This window comes from Balaenoptera borealis, assembly GCF_965194805.1.
Source record: "Balaenoptera borealis genome assembly, chromosome: 9".
Lineage (NCBI taxonomy): Eukaryota > Metazoa > Chordata > Mammalia > Artiodactyla > Balaenopteridae > Balaenoptera > Balaenoptera borealis.
The window spans coordinates 35379279-35393239 of record NC_138873.1 but is presented as its reverse complement, the minus strand read 5'-3'; the positions used below and the strand labels follow the sequence as shown (position 1 = coordinate 35393239).

Genomic DNA, 13961 nt, shown 5'->3' with positions numbered 1-13961 from the left:
AACATTTAGGTTATATTTCTTGAGGTTGTATGAAAAATAGTACTCTGCTCTAAAATAAGGATTCTTTAAGTCAGAAGGCAGCAAGGTTACTGGGAATTTGTTTTTGTGGAAAGAGAGTCATATCATCTGAAAGAGTTACTGTTGCAAGCCGTTTCTGTTGTAAGTCAGGAAATTTTATGAACATAAATATAAGAATATCACCTTGCAGGTGTTTATTTTTATTAGAAGTGCAAAAATCTGTTATAATACCTTGTAAAGTCAAGATTGAAAAGATTGATACACACAGAAAAGGGGAAAAATCTACAAAAGAAATTTTAGAAAAAGTATATCAGTTCATCCTAGAAATCACCCAGTCAGGTGAATTCTAGAAGCAGTTTATCAGATGAAATTGACCCAGAATTCACTTAAAATAGATACTGCTATGCCTGATCTACACCCATGAATAAATGACAATATTGAAGTACTCAAGAAAAGGCACATGAAGTAGAAAAAGCAGTGAGTTGTAGGCCAAGGACCTGAATTCATTTTTTGCTTAATCATTCTCTAGCACAGAAGTTCGCAAAGTGTGTTCTCAGTACCTGCAAATGTGCATCACGTGTATCATTAGAAATGCAAATTCCCAGGCCCCACCCCAGGCAACTGAATTGGAAACTCTGGGAGGGGAGAGGTCCAGCATTCTTTGTTTTAGCAAGTCCTCCCTGCAGGTGATTCTGTTGCACACTAAACTTTGAGAATCAATTCTTGAGTATGTAATAATGACTAACCTATCAAGTTATGGTCAGGATCAATCAATAATTGTAGCAGTGCTCTAGAAATTGTAAAGCATTGGTCAGTTGTGAATAATTATATTCATGCCTGGGTTAATCAAATCTACAGTGAAAAGTAAACCCAATGCAAGAGTGAGTTTACCTGATAATATGAGGACCAAAAAGTGGAAAACATTCTATTCCTGCTTTCAGTTTCTCTTTGTTTTATCTTTAAGTCATCTTGCCCAACTTTGTTCTGCAGGATTTCTGCTCAGAATTTGGGCAAGTATTGATGGAAGCAAGCCTTCTTGTTTATTTAACAATTGTGAAACTATGTGTGAGCGAACTGAGGCTGTTTCTGGTGTTCTGTTTCAGTGCACTGTGAGGCCAGTGAATGGAGTCCTTGGAGTCCATGCACGAAAAAAGGAAAAACATGTGGCTTCAAAAGAGGGACTGAAACACGGGTCCGAGAAATAATACAGCATCCATCAGCAAAGGGTAACCTGTGTCCCCCCACCAGTGAGACAAGAAAGTGTACAGTGCAGAGAAAGAAGTGTCAGAAGGGAGAACGAGGTACAATCATACTAACAACATGTGCTTGTTTGAATCCTCATGATTTGATGCAAATTTCACTTTATTTCTTAGGAAACATTTATTATTATCACTCATGTCTGAAAACCCTAAAATGTGTACCAAACAAAGAATATGTTGGCTGTAAATTACAGAATATCGATGTGGTAATTTTTTAAAATGGAGCTTGATATCAGAACTTTAAACTACACAAAAGTGTGCTAATTGATTCTTAGGAAAGGGGGCTGCATTATAAGCATATAATATATGCCTATATCTTCCTTTGGGACTATTATCTTTCCTATCATCCACCTTCCTAGTACCTGGAAAACTTAGGGGAAGCCTCAGAAACACAAGGTCTAATAATAACATTTGGTACACGAGCATGGTGAATACCAGCCATCAGCTTACTCCTTTCTTCATTGCCTACAAACCAAAGTAGCGCAATTAGGTGTTAAGCTTTTGTAGCTAAACATATTTTAAAGGTTACATATTTTATAAGTATAATACAAGCATTCGTGACATTTTATCCCCAGATTTTTTTTCATATTACAGTAATTTCATACATCAGATTATAGAACCTACCAAAACAATATTAAATAACTCTGTGTAAGGGCTGTTCTGAAGTCATATGAGTGCCAAGGAAAAATATGTCATTTAATCTGATGCTTTAAGGTGATTAAACTTCCATATAGAAGATCTGCAGTTGTTGACTTTTAAAATATAATTATTCCATCTTTCTCACTAATCCTCAGCACCACTGCCTACAAATATGTTATGTAGCTATTGGTGAGCCTATAAATGATCTTCTCATTTAATTGCAGCTTGGCTGACTCTGTAGTTGAACTTCCTTTGCTTATTTCATTCATTCATTCATTCAACATCATTTTATTGAATTTTTATTTTATGGCCACACATAGTGCTAAGCCCTGGGGATTCACAACTGAATAGGGTCCCATCTCTATCCTGAAGTTCTACTCAGAGTCCAGTGAAAGGTTGAGATGTTTAAGCAGATAATCACAATATCACATAGTAAGAGAGGTTTGGTGTGTGGAAAATTTTGATGGAAACACAGAAGAGGGTGCTGTGAAAACTTGAACTTTGCTCATACAAGAAAGAACTTGGGTCACCCATACTTTGCAGTGTCTTTCACTGTACCAAAAGACCAAACTGACCATCATCAGGATGGATACAGCCTGTCGTTGCCATTAGTAATCAAGTAGTTAATGTGATAAACTTTTTGAATACATGGATTATTTTAAGGGAACTTCAAGTTTTTGTAAATTTATAAGAGGTTTTGATTAAAATTAGGTTTAAGGAATGAAAGTTGGCTAGTGAAAAAGGTCTTTCTGGCATTTGTTACCAATTAATTTAAAACATCTTAGATTTTAAAAGTTGGATTTGGAAATCAAATATTTCATCACTCTACTTGTTGGTAAGCTCCCATAGCCGTACATTTACTTATGTTTACTAAATTTTCTTAAAATTTAATGACTTACAGGTGGTCTTTGTTCATATTATTCTTTCCACAAAGATTCTACATTACTAATCAGTATTTAGTATACTTTGCTTTTAAAATATAAGTGAAGAAAATCTCATCCAATAGAAAAATTAAATTATGATACTAATTACATTTTTTTCTTTTATTTGAGGATGTGGTCTTCTAATATATTTTGCTAGCACTGACTTAAACATTAACATTGAAAATGTTAGTTTTTAAACTAGCAACAAATAAGATAAGTAATGCCATAAGAAGTTTAAAATAGTAACCTGTAACATAAGCTTGACTTAGAAGTTTCTTTCTGGTCCTTGTTTCTTCCCCTCTGAGTAGGATAGAGTGACATTTTATGTTTACAAAGAAAATGTTATACAACTAGAAAATTTTAGGTGCTTTATTCTTTTTCAAATTTGATAATCCATAGACTACTAAGTAGGAAATGTGGATTACATGTATAATTAAATTCAAGATTTAGTTCCAGTTTTATTTAATTTTCATTCATCTTTTTATATATCTGTCAAAAATGATTTCTCAAGTAGCCTAGAAATTTAAGATAGGAAGGTAACCACTTCTCCCTTCATTCCTTACTTCTCTAACCTATTAGTTTTCTTAACTTCTCTTAATGGTAACTGAAATATCAAAAATATATCTATTTGAATATGAAGAAACCAAATAGAAAAGTAATTATGACCCCTGGACATGCCACTGTATCAAATATCACATCAAAATAATAACACTACCCAGAATCTTCTTGTTTATATTGTATATCTCAGAGCTATACAATACTGATAAACAATAAAGTGATGAAGACATGATTTCTCCTACCACTAGAATAGCTATTGCTTGAGTTGCACCTAAATGATTGTAGATTCATAAAATAACATCATTTAGGTTCATGGCTGAGCATTTTCAGATGAGAAAGCTAAAAGATAAGGTTTTTAAAAAAAAATTTAGCCTAAAAATCTTGAATTTAAACTTACATCTATCTTCCCTGCCTAAGAGGTTAACAATAGACAGAAGTAGATAACTCATATTTGGAAAAGGTATGCAGCATGTGTGCAGGATTTTTTCTGCTGTGTTGTAATTGCCAAAGGCAAGGTCTCCAGGGAAGAATGATAAGATCTAGAAATGACTTTCTAAAATGTACACAAAGAAGAAGCTGAATAGGAGGAACTAGTTTTTACTAACAGAATGGATTATTCTAGTTGTGAGATGCATATTTATATATATGAACTTTTCATATATATATGAAAAATTGGTTGCAAAATCTTACACATACACACATTTTTCTTTACTAATATTCTTCTCATGCTTAGAATAGTTATAGTAAGTTAATCTGAGGAGATAAATGTCATTTCTGTAGCCCCAAATCTAAACTTTTATCTGATGTACTACTTGTTCGCACATTTAGGATTATTTCCCTTTACCTGGCATGCTGCCTTTTAATATCTTAAGTTCTCCATCAATTACTAGCTTTAATAAGAAGTTATTACCATTGCAGTAGTTTCTAGCTTGAGACTATCTCAATTGAATTATATATCTGAAATGTCAAAGATATATAACATTTATTTTAAGAGATTATGAAGGCTAACATATATACTAGTATCACATATGCCTTAAAACAATATATTTTAAATAGAAGTAAACAAGGAGAAAATGCACTTTTAATGGCCACCAACTCATACTTATTAACTCTTTTGATATATTGCGTGTAACCATCTTAGATAAGGGGAAGTGAAACAGAACAGGGGAGCGTATATGTGTCTGCATTTGATGCAAAAGAGTGATTTTTTTTTGTTTGGGTTTGAAGACAGGGTGCAAAGAAAGGAAGGTCACCAAAATGTTTCTCATTCATTTGTACATTTCTTTAATTAACTGAAGAGAATTTCCTGTAGGTACTGGGTTTTGAGGCAATTCACAAAGAATGAAAGAAATTTTGTTCTTTGGTGAATTGCATGAATAAGATCCTAATTACATGTAGTACATGATCTTGGGATAGAAAGGAGAGAGAAGAACAGAGTCATGAAAGAAATGGGGCAGGGTTTACTTTCTTGGTGTAAAGAAGAAATAGCATCCTTCCTAGCAGAGAAGGAGAAAAAGAATCCATTAAAATATAAATAAATAAAATGTCCAGAGACATTTCAAGGGAAGAAACAAGTGTGGGAATTATTGCATTATTTGAACATACTGAAGGTCATCTTATGTGCCTTCCCAAAATTAAAAGTACAGTTGTAAAATTCTACTAGGTTTTACATAGAAGAAAAGTGTTATATGTTAACTTACAAATTGCTATTAATCATGTTTTCAAATACCAGTATTATAAATATGCATTATATTTATCATGAGCACTATATTTAAAGTTACAGAAAAATTTGTTTTTAAAAAAGGAAACAAATAAAAAATGAGTCTGCTTTGTTCCCAGGTTTGCACCTCTGTCTTTTAGTTTACTTCTTAAAATCTTTATAACAACTACTCCAGTGATGAAGAGTTGAGTTTTCTACAGGAAGGATTCATATTAAAGATTCAGTCAAATTCAAAACAAGACATTTAGCCAAGATTTTCAGAACAGTTCTCAAAATCCAACTAGAAGGAGTCATTAGCTCAAAATTGTAGGATGCCAACTGGCTTGGAGAATTTTGATGATGGCCTCTCACCACCATCACCTCATGGAGGAGGACCAGCTGGCCTACAGACACTCATTCTGTTTAAGCACTGGAGGATGGGAGCTTTCTTCTCTTTCCCTACACCCGATCAGTACACTAGCCCTTTAACACAGGTCAGAGAAAATTCAACAAAGTACAGAGCTGAGATAAGAATGGCATTAAAGACTGTGGTTTTCAACCAGGCATGTATTTTGCTCCCCGGGGCACACTTCTCATTGTCACACTTGGAGGAGGGGAATGCTACAGGTTATCTAGTGGGTAGAGGCTGCTAAATATTTTACAATGCACAGGACAGCCTCACACATCAAAAATTATCTGCCAGTAGTGCCAAAGATGAGAAACCCTGGTATAAACTCAACAATCTCTCTCTGTTATCCCTCTTTGAGGCCATGTTGGTCCTTACCCAAATGGGTTTTTTGTTTAGATTCTGGGAAGGACCAGTGAAAACCTTTCATTGCCACCAATGGAAACCTGCACATGGTGCAAACCTTTGGTAACGAGAACGATTTGGTGAAACAGAGGGGAAATTTTTGCCCCCCAATCATTACAAAGGTAATAATCAATTTTATTAAAAATTAATACTCTTTGATTTTCAAATATTCCAGTACCACACGAAAATATTTAGCTATGTTTAAAACCTCCAAGAAAGGTAGTCTATTGCGAATAAATAATGCCTTTCACTCTGAGCAATGTTCCTTAATACAAATGTATGGACTTTCTCTTAAAGGCTGAGCCCAGTTTTTCATTTAATGTCCCCAATGGAGAGGCCTGTCATTTGTTTAATCGCTATTTAGCTCTCTCTCCACTGAGACAAATTATGTGGCTACAGTCATCTCTTGTTTTTTAATACACTCCTATCTACTAGGTTAAACCATATGAAACTGCCATTTTTGTTGATTATAAATGGTCAAATATAAGCAGTTTCATAGGGTTCAACCTAATACTCCAAAATTTTCTCTCTCTGAATTTTGTAAATACTAGAACTAGACCTAGAGTACCATTGTTACTGATGAAAACATTACAGTTTGTATATGCCACAACTTAATTTAAATATTAGGCTTTTAATATTAATACAGGTATGCTATTGTTTTTGAAGGATGTAGGCACTCCTAACCTCTGAAGATCCCCATAAAAACATGGTTCATCTTTGGGTCCTTTTCAGTTATGCTCACTCATGGCCTATGCACTGATTTATTTGATTACATATTTTCTCCTTTGCCATATTACTCAACTCTTACTCTTCTTTGTTTCTTTCCCACCAATTACAACTTAATCTTTGAAGCATCAAATGAGCTTGCAAATTTCACAGCTGTGTGTCCGAATTTATTATCCATATAGTTAAAAGAGTGTTATCACCTCTGTGACAGGCGCCAGTTTCTTTAATTGATTCTTCTGACATTGACATTACAGTGGCAGGATCTTTGCAAGCATTCTCTGTTGCCCAGGTTTGTGGGTTGAAGACAATGCTAAGACTGTTTATATATGCACAGTTTACTTCCCTCTGTAATAATGGAGCTGAAGGATCACATCCAGCACCTAGATAGATTTTTGAAAAAAGTAAAATGACAGTTACTAGGTTTCTGGCCTTGAGCACATTTTACAATTACATTGTATGTTCTTAAATTTCTCAGTGTTAATGAAAAAGTTCTGCAGAAAATAAGAAGCCTTTTATTTCATGTTTTGCAATCCCAGGTACTATACCATTTTTTATAATTCAACCAGCAGTTATTATCTTTTTATAATCAATACCAAGTTCATACCATTCCATTTCCATAGGCTCTCTAAGATTTTGGGGACATTCATAGTCGTCAAAATTCACGGTGGGCATTATTCACAGTGGGAAAATACTTAAGTGTTGTTATTATCTGTGTAGTCCCTATCTTGCTTTGGTGGTAGAAAAATCATTTTTAGGCTTCTGTGCTGTGTTGGTGTGTATACTGCAGCATCTCTATTCTAAAACAATCTTTATAATAAATTATTCTTGCAAATACTTATACTTTCTGAGATTTCCTTTTTGTGATTTTTCTAAATATCTAATGCTTTTCAACCCATTGGTATGTGTAACATAACACACACTGGTCAGTCTGTTGAATAGAGTAGTAGCTGTAGTAAACAAAGCATTCTTCAGCCCCCAACCAAACAACGATCTTGCCATTGTTTAGCTCCTGTGCATCGGAGTAAAGTTGTTTCAGTTGGCTTTTGCTGCATAAGAAATAAACCCCTAACATACAGGCTTAAAACAACCACCATTTATTTAACAATAAATGTGGGTGGGTAATATGGGCTGGGATCCACTGTGCAGTTCTGGCTGGCTCCCTAACGTGGTGGACTGGTTGAGGACAGAGGAAACTGCTGTTTCTATCATCCTCAAGGTGGCTAGGGGTTCTACACGGTTCTAAGAGGGAGAGAAGAAGCAGTTCCTCTTGAGTCTGGGCTCAGAACTGGCACAATTTTACTTACACCATGTTCTGTTATTCTATGCAAGTTACAAGGCCAGTCCTGATTCAAAAGTTGAAATAGATTTCACCTCTTGGGGGAGAAGTCCCATAGTTACTTTGCAACTTGGCATGCACATACAGGGGTGAGTGGAGAATTGTAACCATTTTTTCCATCTCCCACAGAGGTCTTTCTCTTGTTTGCAATTAGATGAGTGTGATTGCTCCTTTATTCAACATTCTCTTCCTATCTAATGTAGTGTCTCTTCCTTTGTAAAAACACTCAGTGGTTGATACAGGAGATGGTATATAGGAGATTATTTCTATTGTATTTTCCAGTTTGTAAGGTCAGAATAGGAAGAATAAATAAAAGGCCAGGCCAGGATACCTTCATACATTCAACACATGTTTATTAAAGCACCAGCTATGTGCTAGGCACTTTTAGGTGCTGAAGATATAGCAATGGCCAAGAAAGACAAAAGTCCCTGCCATCATGAATCTAGATATTGGTGCCATGGTTTATGTTGGTCCACAAAGTAAAGACAATCGATGATCAGCTCACTTGTAGCATATGCTTGTGTGGACGGTTTTCATCTTTGCGATTTTTTTCTGTCGGTAGCTGCAGTTTCATTAGTTTGCTAACACATTTACAAAGACATTTGTTTACGCTGGCAAAAACGAAATATCTCTGCCTACTTTTTGTTTTGGTCTCAAGGCAAATCTATTTTTCTGTGACCACCATGTTGATATGCTAATATGTTTTTGTGAGATGGCTAAGTAGGGTTAAAGGTACAGCTTGTGGCTGTGGAACAGAGCTGAGTTAACAGGCCCTTTGGAGAAATGACCCTGAGACCCTGGCTTCATGTGCAGCCTGTTCTAGCCAACTGAGATCCCTGCCAATTAGGAGGGTTCCCCAGAGAGAGCCTCAGAGAGCATCAGCATAAATTTAAATTCTGGACCCCCAAGTATAGTTTCCAAAAGGGCCTTCTTGTCCTTTGCTAATTACAAAGTAAACATTTCTCCAGCAAAAAAGACACTTCCTCCTTTCATGCTCCTGTCCTCCTTCCCACCTCCCTAACACAGTCACTCCTTGAAACTGCTGGTGTTGCTGAAACCTCTTTGGCAAAGAAGACACCCCACATTTGAAGGCACAAAAGAATTATTCTTTCCATAGATCATTATCTTATTCTCTTTTTATCTACTCCAGTAACTTCTTCATAGACGTGTTACAGACTAACATCGTAGATTGTTACAGCCTGACAGAAAAGACTGGTTACCTCGTCCACAGGCCTCCCAAGAGGTGTGACCAAGCAAATACAGCCAGGTTACAATTAAATTCCCTGACAGTCATTGAAACAGAAACATTCTCAAACTTGTTTACATTAAAACCGTATCATTTTTAGCATCACGAAAGGGAAAGACCACTCGCATGGTTTAATTCTTGTACATTGCTGTCAAAGCAGACCCCAAATAGAATGTGGTATATTTTTGTACTAATGGACAAATCCAAGCATAAAGTTTTCAGCACAGTGGCTGGCATCAGTGTACATTAACATGTACAAAATGGGTGTAAATGAGAAATTCTTCAAAACTTGTTATTCCACTAAGTTTCTGCTCTCTTCCACAGGTACTTCACTTTCCATTTAATTTTCTATTCAGTTCCCTTTTCCTTTTGTTTAAAGCACCCCATTCCTCATGCCCTAAATTGGAAATGCTTTTCTATCATTTTTCTTACTGTTTTTCAGTTTTTCTAAAAACTTATTTGCAAATGTGTGTAATTATTATTTTAACAGAAAAACAATATCTGAGTGTTTATCTTTCATTGACAGTCCTTTTTCACCAAGGTCACTGTTACCTTCTGTGTATTCATCAGGATATTTGAAAAGACAGATTTCAAATTATGTTAAGCAAAAAGAAAACTATTTGCTGAAGACACAGTTTGCTCTAAGTGCTCGAACAATATCATTGGCTCTATCTTCTTCTCTCCTCTCTCTTTCTTGCCATTTCAACTCATCCTGCCTCTGTGACTGTTTATTGGCCTTGTTCTCCCCTGCTACAGTGAGTCTGTCTCTACTCACAGGGAAAGCTGGCTCTGGGAAGCCCTAAATCTATATCCACGTTGCTCTTGGTCCAAAAGGATAGTGCGCTCTCTCCTTCAGTGTCCATTCCTCCAATCTCATGGAAGGTGCAAATTGACCCAGCTTGGCTCACATGTCTACCCTTGAACCCATCACTGTGGCAGAGGAAATGGAGTACTGTGATTGGTCTGCCTCAGTCACATGCTCACTATTGAAGCCAAGGGACACGTGGGCCACTTTGAGTAGCAGTTCTATGTAGAAATGAGTGCTAGGCTGACAAAACAACAGATGCAAATGATCTTCTTCCAAAAAAAAAGCTCAAAATCTAGAAGCTTGTACTCTTCTATAGGGTAATCCCTGTCCAATATTATTTATGGAAAAAAACATTTAAGTGAGAAAGTGCAACCAAAGTTTTACTCCATCTGTTTTAGACTAGAGAGGCATGTCTAGCATAATGCTAATAATATTTTAACTAATTTTTTTTCTGATTTCTCTGGTTTGCTAGAAAACTTTTTTTGTGAGTAAACTGGCTCTGAAATGAATAGAAAAAGAATCCAGTACTCATATGAAGGGTTTCTGGGATTGATTTGTGCAAGCTTAAGTAAAGACATGTCCATTTCCATTTCTAGCTGCTGAGGTTCTGTGTGAACCAGCGTGGGTAATGACCTTTTGCTTGATTATACATCAGGCCACTGAAACTTTAAAATTAACTCAAACCTAATTACTGAACTCTTGTGTTTATACTGTGTATACACCACCCGGTCATAACTCTAGCCTCTGTGAGCCCAAGCTGCCATAATTGAAAAATATATCTTGTAAAGGCTTGTTTTGTTTATTTGTTGTTTCTGCTGGAAAAGCCTGCTTTTCTTTTTTTTGCAAGAGATCAGATTTAGGAAATAGTTTATGAACAGAGTCCAATTACAGTTTATATCTCAATGCAAAACATACATTTTTAAATGAGATATCCCTTTTACTTTTGTATGATGTGAAATCTAATGTCTGGAAGCACAATGCAACTTATTTTTCACTGATTTTTGAATAATATCACATTTTAGGCAAGGAAATATCAACATACTGAGCTCACACTTGGAAAATATGAATAATTGCTAATTCCAAAAATGAGTCATAGAAATGTATGCATACTCAGGATCAGTAGTTAAAATATCTAATTAATTACAACCTGTGAACAAAAATTATTATCCTTATTTATAGAACGCTAATTAGATAGCTAATTACTTTTTTATGGACCATGGACATATGAAATAGTGAAATATTCCTCAAAATAATAAGTACAAGCTGTTAACATCTGATGTCATGCTCCTCTGGTTTCCAACCAGCACCAAAATCATAAAGGAATTCTGTTTTGTTTCAAATTGGTTTGTTTCAATAGCTAAGACGCAGTTTACTAAAGTATTTCTTGGGCAAACTTGTGGTGGATTCACGCTTGTCCAGTTTTTCTAATTTTGCTTTGAAATGTGTAGGAGAGGGAGTTTTCCTATTTAATGTCTCTCCCTCCGCCCTTCGGCGTCCTACCATGTTGTATGCCCTTAATGCCCCTCCTCCTGCTTTGTTTCCTGCCTTAACACTCTTTCCTTCCATTCCTGCAGGATTCCTCCATTTTCAAAGGATTATATGTTCACAGAATCATTGTTTCGTCTGTGTTCACAGTCTTCAAAGTAGTTTAATATTTGCAGTGTCAGCCTAGTTAAGTAAAAGAGTACTGAACTAGTTTGGAAACCAAAACCATCTCATTTCAACTCTAGATTTGGTGTTTATTTTTTTCTTTGTTTAATGTTCAAAAAAGCATTATTTTTAACGTCAGTAATGGTATATATGATATGGTACGTATGGATACCATAATGGCATACTACCAATATAACATAATGGTATACATGGATAGCAAAATTTTTTCCCCTTTTTGCTCTTAGTACTACAATAAAAATCTCTATAATGTTAATGAACTGATGCACTCCCTTTCTCTCAGGAGTTAAAGAGGTAATAGCGATACATCATACGTAGTATTTAGAACACAGGCTCTGGAACCAGAGTACCTGTTTTCAAATCTTAATTGTGCTTTTAACTAGCTGTATGACTTTAAGCAAATTACTTAGGCTTTGTATACCCCATTTTCCTCATCTGTAAAGTGGGGATTATAACAGTAACTACCTCACAGATTTGTAGTGAAGGAATGATGTAGCAAGGAGTTAATGTGTGTATAAAACTCTTGAGACTTGTGTCTGGCATCTGGTAAGTGCTCAGTAGTTGTGAGATCTTATATAAAATAGAGTCCCAAACACTGGATGGAAAAACCAAAGGATGTGCACATTTAAAAAATTAATGTGTTCTACCAGATTACTTTTCAAAAAGGTTTGAACAGTTCACATTTGCAGTGTATCAGAAATGCCTATTTCCTTATAAATAGGAAATGCCTATTTCCTTATGCCAAAACTGGATGTTATCAGTCCTTTGAAGACTTGCCATTCTGATGGATTAACAATGGTATCCTTTTGTTTTTCTGACTACTAGTAAGGCTGATCATGTAAAATGACAGAGCTGCTATGGAAAACATCATGGTGGTTTGGCAAAAAAATTAAAAACAGAATTACCATATGATCCACCGATTCCAAGTATGTAGGTATATACCCAACATAAATGAAAGCAGGGTCTCAAAGAGATATTTGTACATCCATGTTCATAGCAGTATTATTCACAATAGCCAAAAGGTTGAAGCAACCCAAATGTCCATCAACAGATGAATAGATAACAAAAAGTGGTATGTAGACGTACAATGGAATATTATTCACCTTAAAAAGGAAGGAAATTCTATCACATGCTACAACATGAATGGACCTTAAGAATATAAAGCTAAGTAAAATAATCCTATCACAAAGACAAATACTGTATGATTCCACCTATATGAAGTACCCAGAAGAGTCAAATTCATAGAGATAGAAAGTATTGGGTTGGCAAAACAGTTCCTTCGGCTTTTTCTGTAACAACATCTTATAAAAAACCTGAATGAACTTTTTGGCCAACCCAATAGAATGGTGGTTTCATGGAGGGGGGAATGGAAATTACTATTTAATGGATACAGAGTTTCAGTTTTACAAGAGGAAAAGATTTCTGGAGACTGACGGGTGGTGATGGTTGCACAAAAATGTGAATATACTAAATGCCATTGATCTGTGCGCTTAAACATGGTTAAGAAGGTAAGTTTTATGTTATACACTTTTACCACAATTTAAAATAATAAAAGAAAATAGCAGTGCTGGTATTGAAGTAAAGGCTAACCAACCAGTAGCCCTGTGCTAGGGTATTTTATTTGAAACCGTTAAACAAGATGGTTTATAAAATCTTTTATGTTTTTCAATTAGACTCAGGTAAAACCTGAACTTGACATTTCTATGAACCCTCTGCTACATTATAGCACAATATTTTTTCTTTGGAAAATTGCTTGAATCTCAGAAAGGAAAAATATGTCAGTGTGCTCCCCAAGGCACTGTGCAGAGGTCATGTCAGATGTCTTAGGGTATATGTTGCTGTAGCTGTAGGATATTTAGGGTGACAAGAAATAAGTAGCTGTGAACGCTAGCTCTCTTGGGAGATACTAATATGCCTGGCTTTGTATTTGTTTGTTTCTTGACTTTCTCCTCAAATTTGTATTCTCTTATACTAATTTATGGAAGTGTGGCTTCCACATTTGTCATCTGAAGCAACAAAACTATGGAAAAGGGACATGACATTTTTAATGTTCCTAACACATACACTGTACACATAACCTTTAGCTTGTAGTAATAGTTAATGAATGGCACCATATCACTTTGAACATCTTTTCTTGTTATTTGTCCCACCTAATCCCCTAGCACAATGCTTTTTTCAGGATTTTTGTCATTTATCATTTTTGTCAGTTTGTCATTTTTGATTGCTAGATGCAGAATCTAAAACACTAGGTTGCAAACCAGCCTTAAATT

At 35.4% G+C, this 13961-nt stretch overlaps 1 protein-coding gene and 1 long non-coding RNA gene across 3 annotated transcripts in view; one reads left to right on the top strand and one right to left on the bottom strand.

Annotated features, from left to right (window-relative positions):
* Positions 1-13961, top strand: part of RSPO3 (R-spondin 3) — a 99789-nt gene that overhangs the window by 36307 nt on the left and 49521 nt on the right. For both annotated transcript variants that reach the window (XM_082406273.1, XM_082406272.1), the window contains exon 4: positions 1122-1319. In XM_082406273.1, the coding sequence (XP_082262399.1) occupies positions 1122-1319 (198 nt within the window). The remainder of the gene's footprint in view (positions 1-1121; positions 1320-13961) is intronic.
* LOC309635306 overlaps positions 3088-13961 on the bottom strand; it is a 31156-nt gene continuing 20282 nt past the window's right edge. Inside the window, exon 2 of the long non-coding RNA XR_014248750.1 lies at positions 3088-7013. This is a non-coding gene — a long non-coding RNA (uncharacterized lncRNA). The remainder of the gene's footprint in view (positions 7014-13961) is intronic.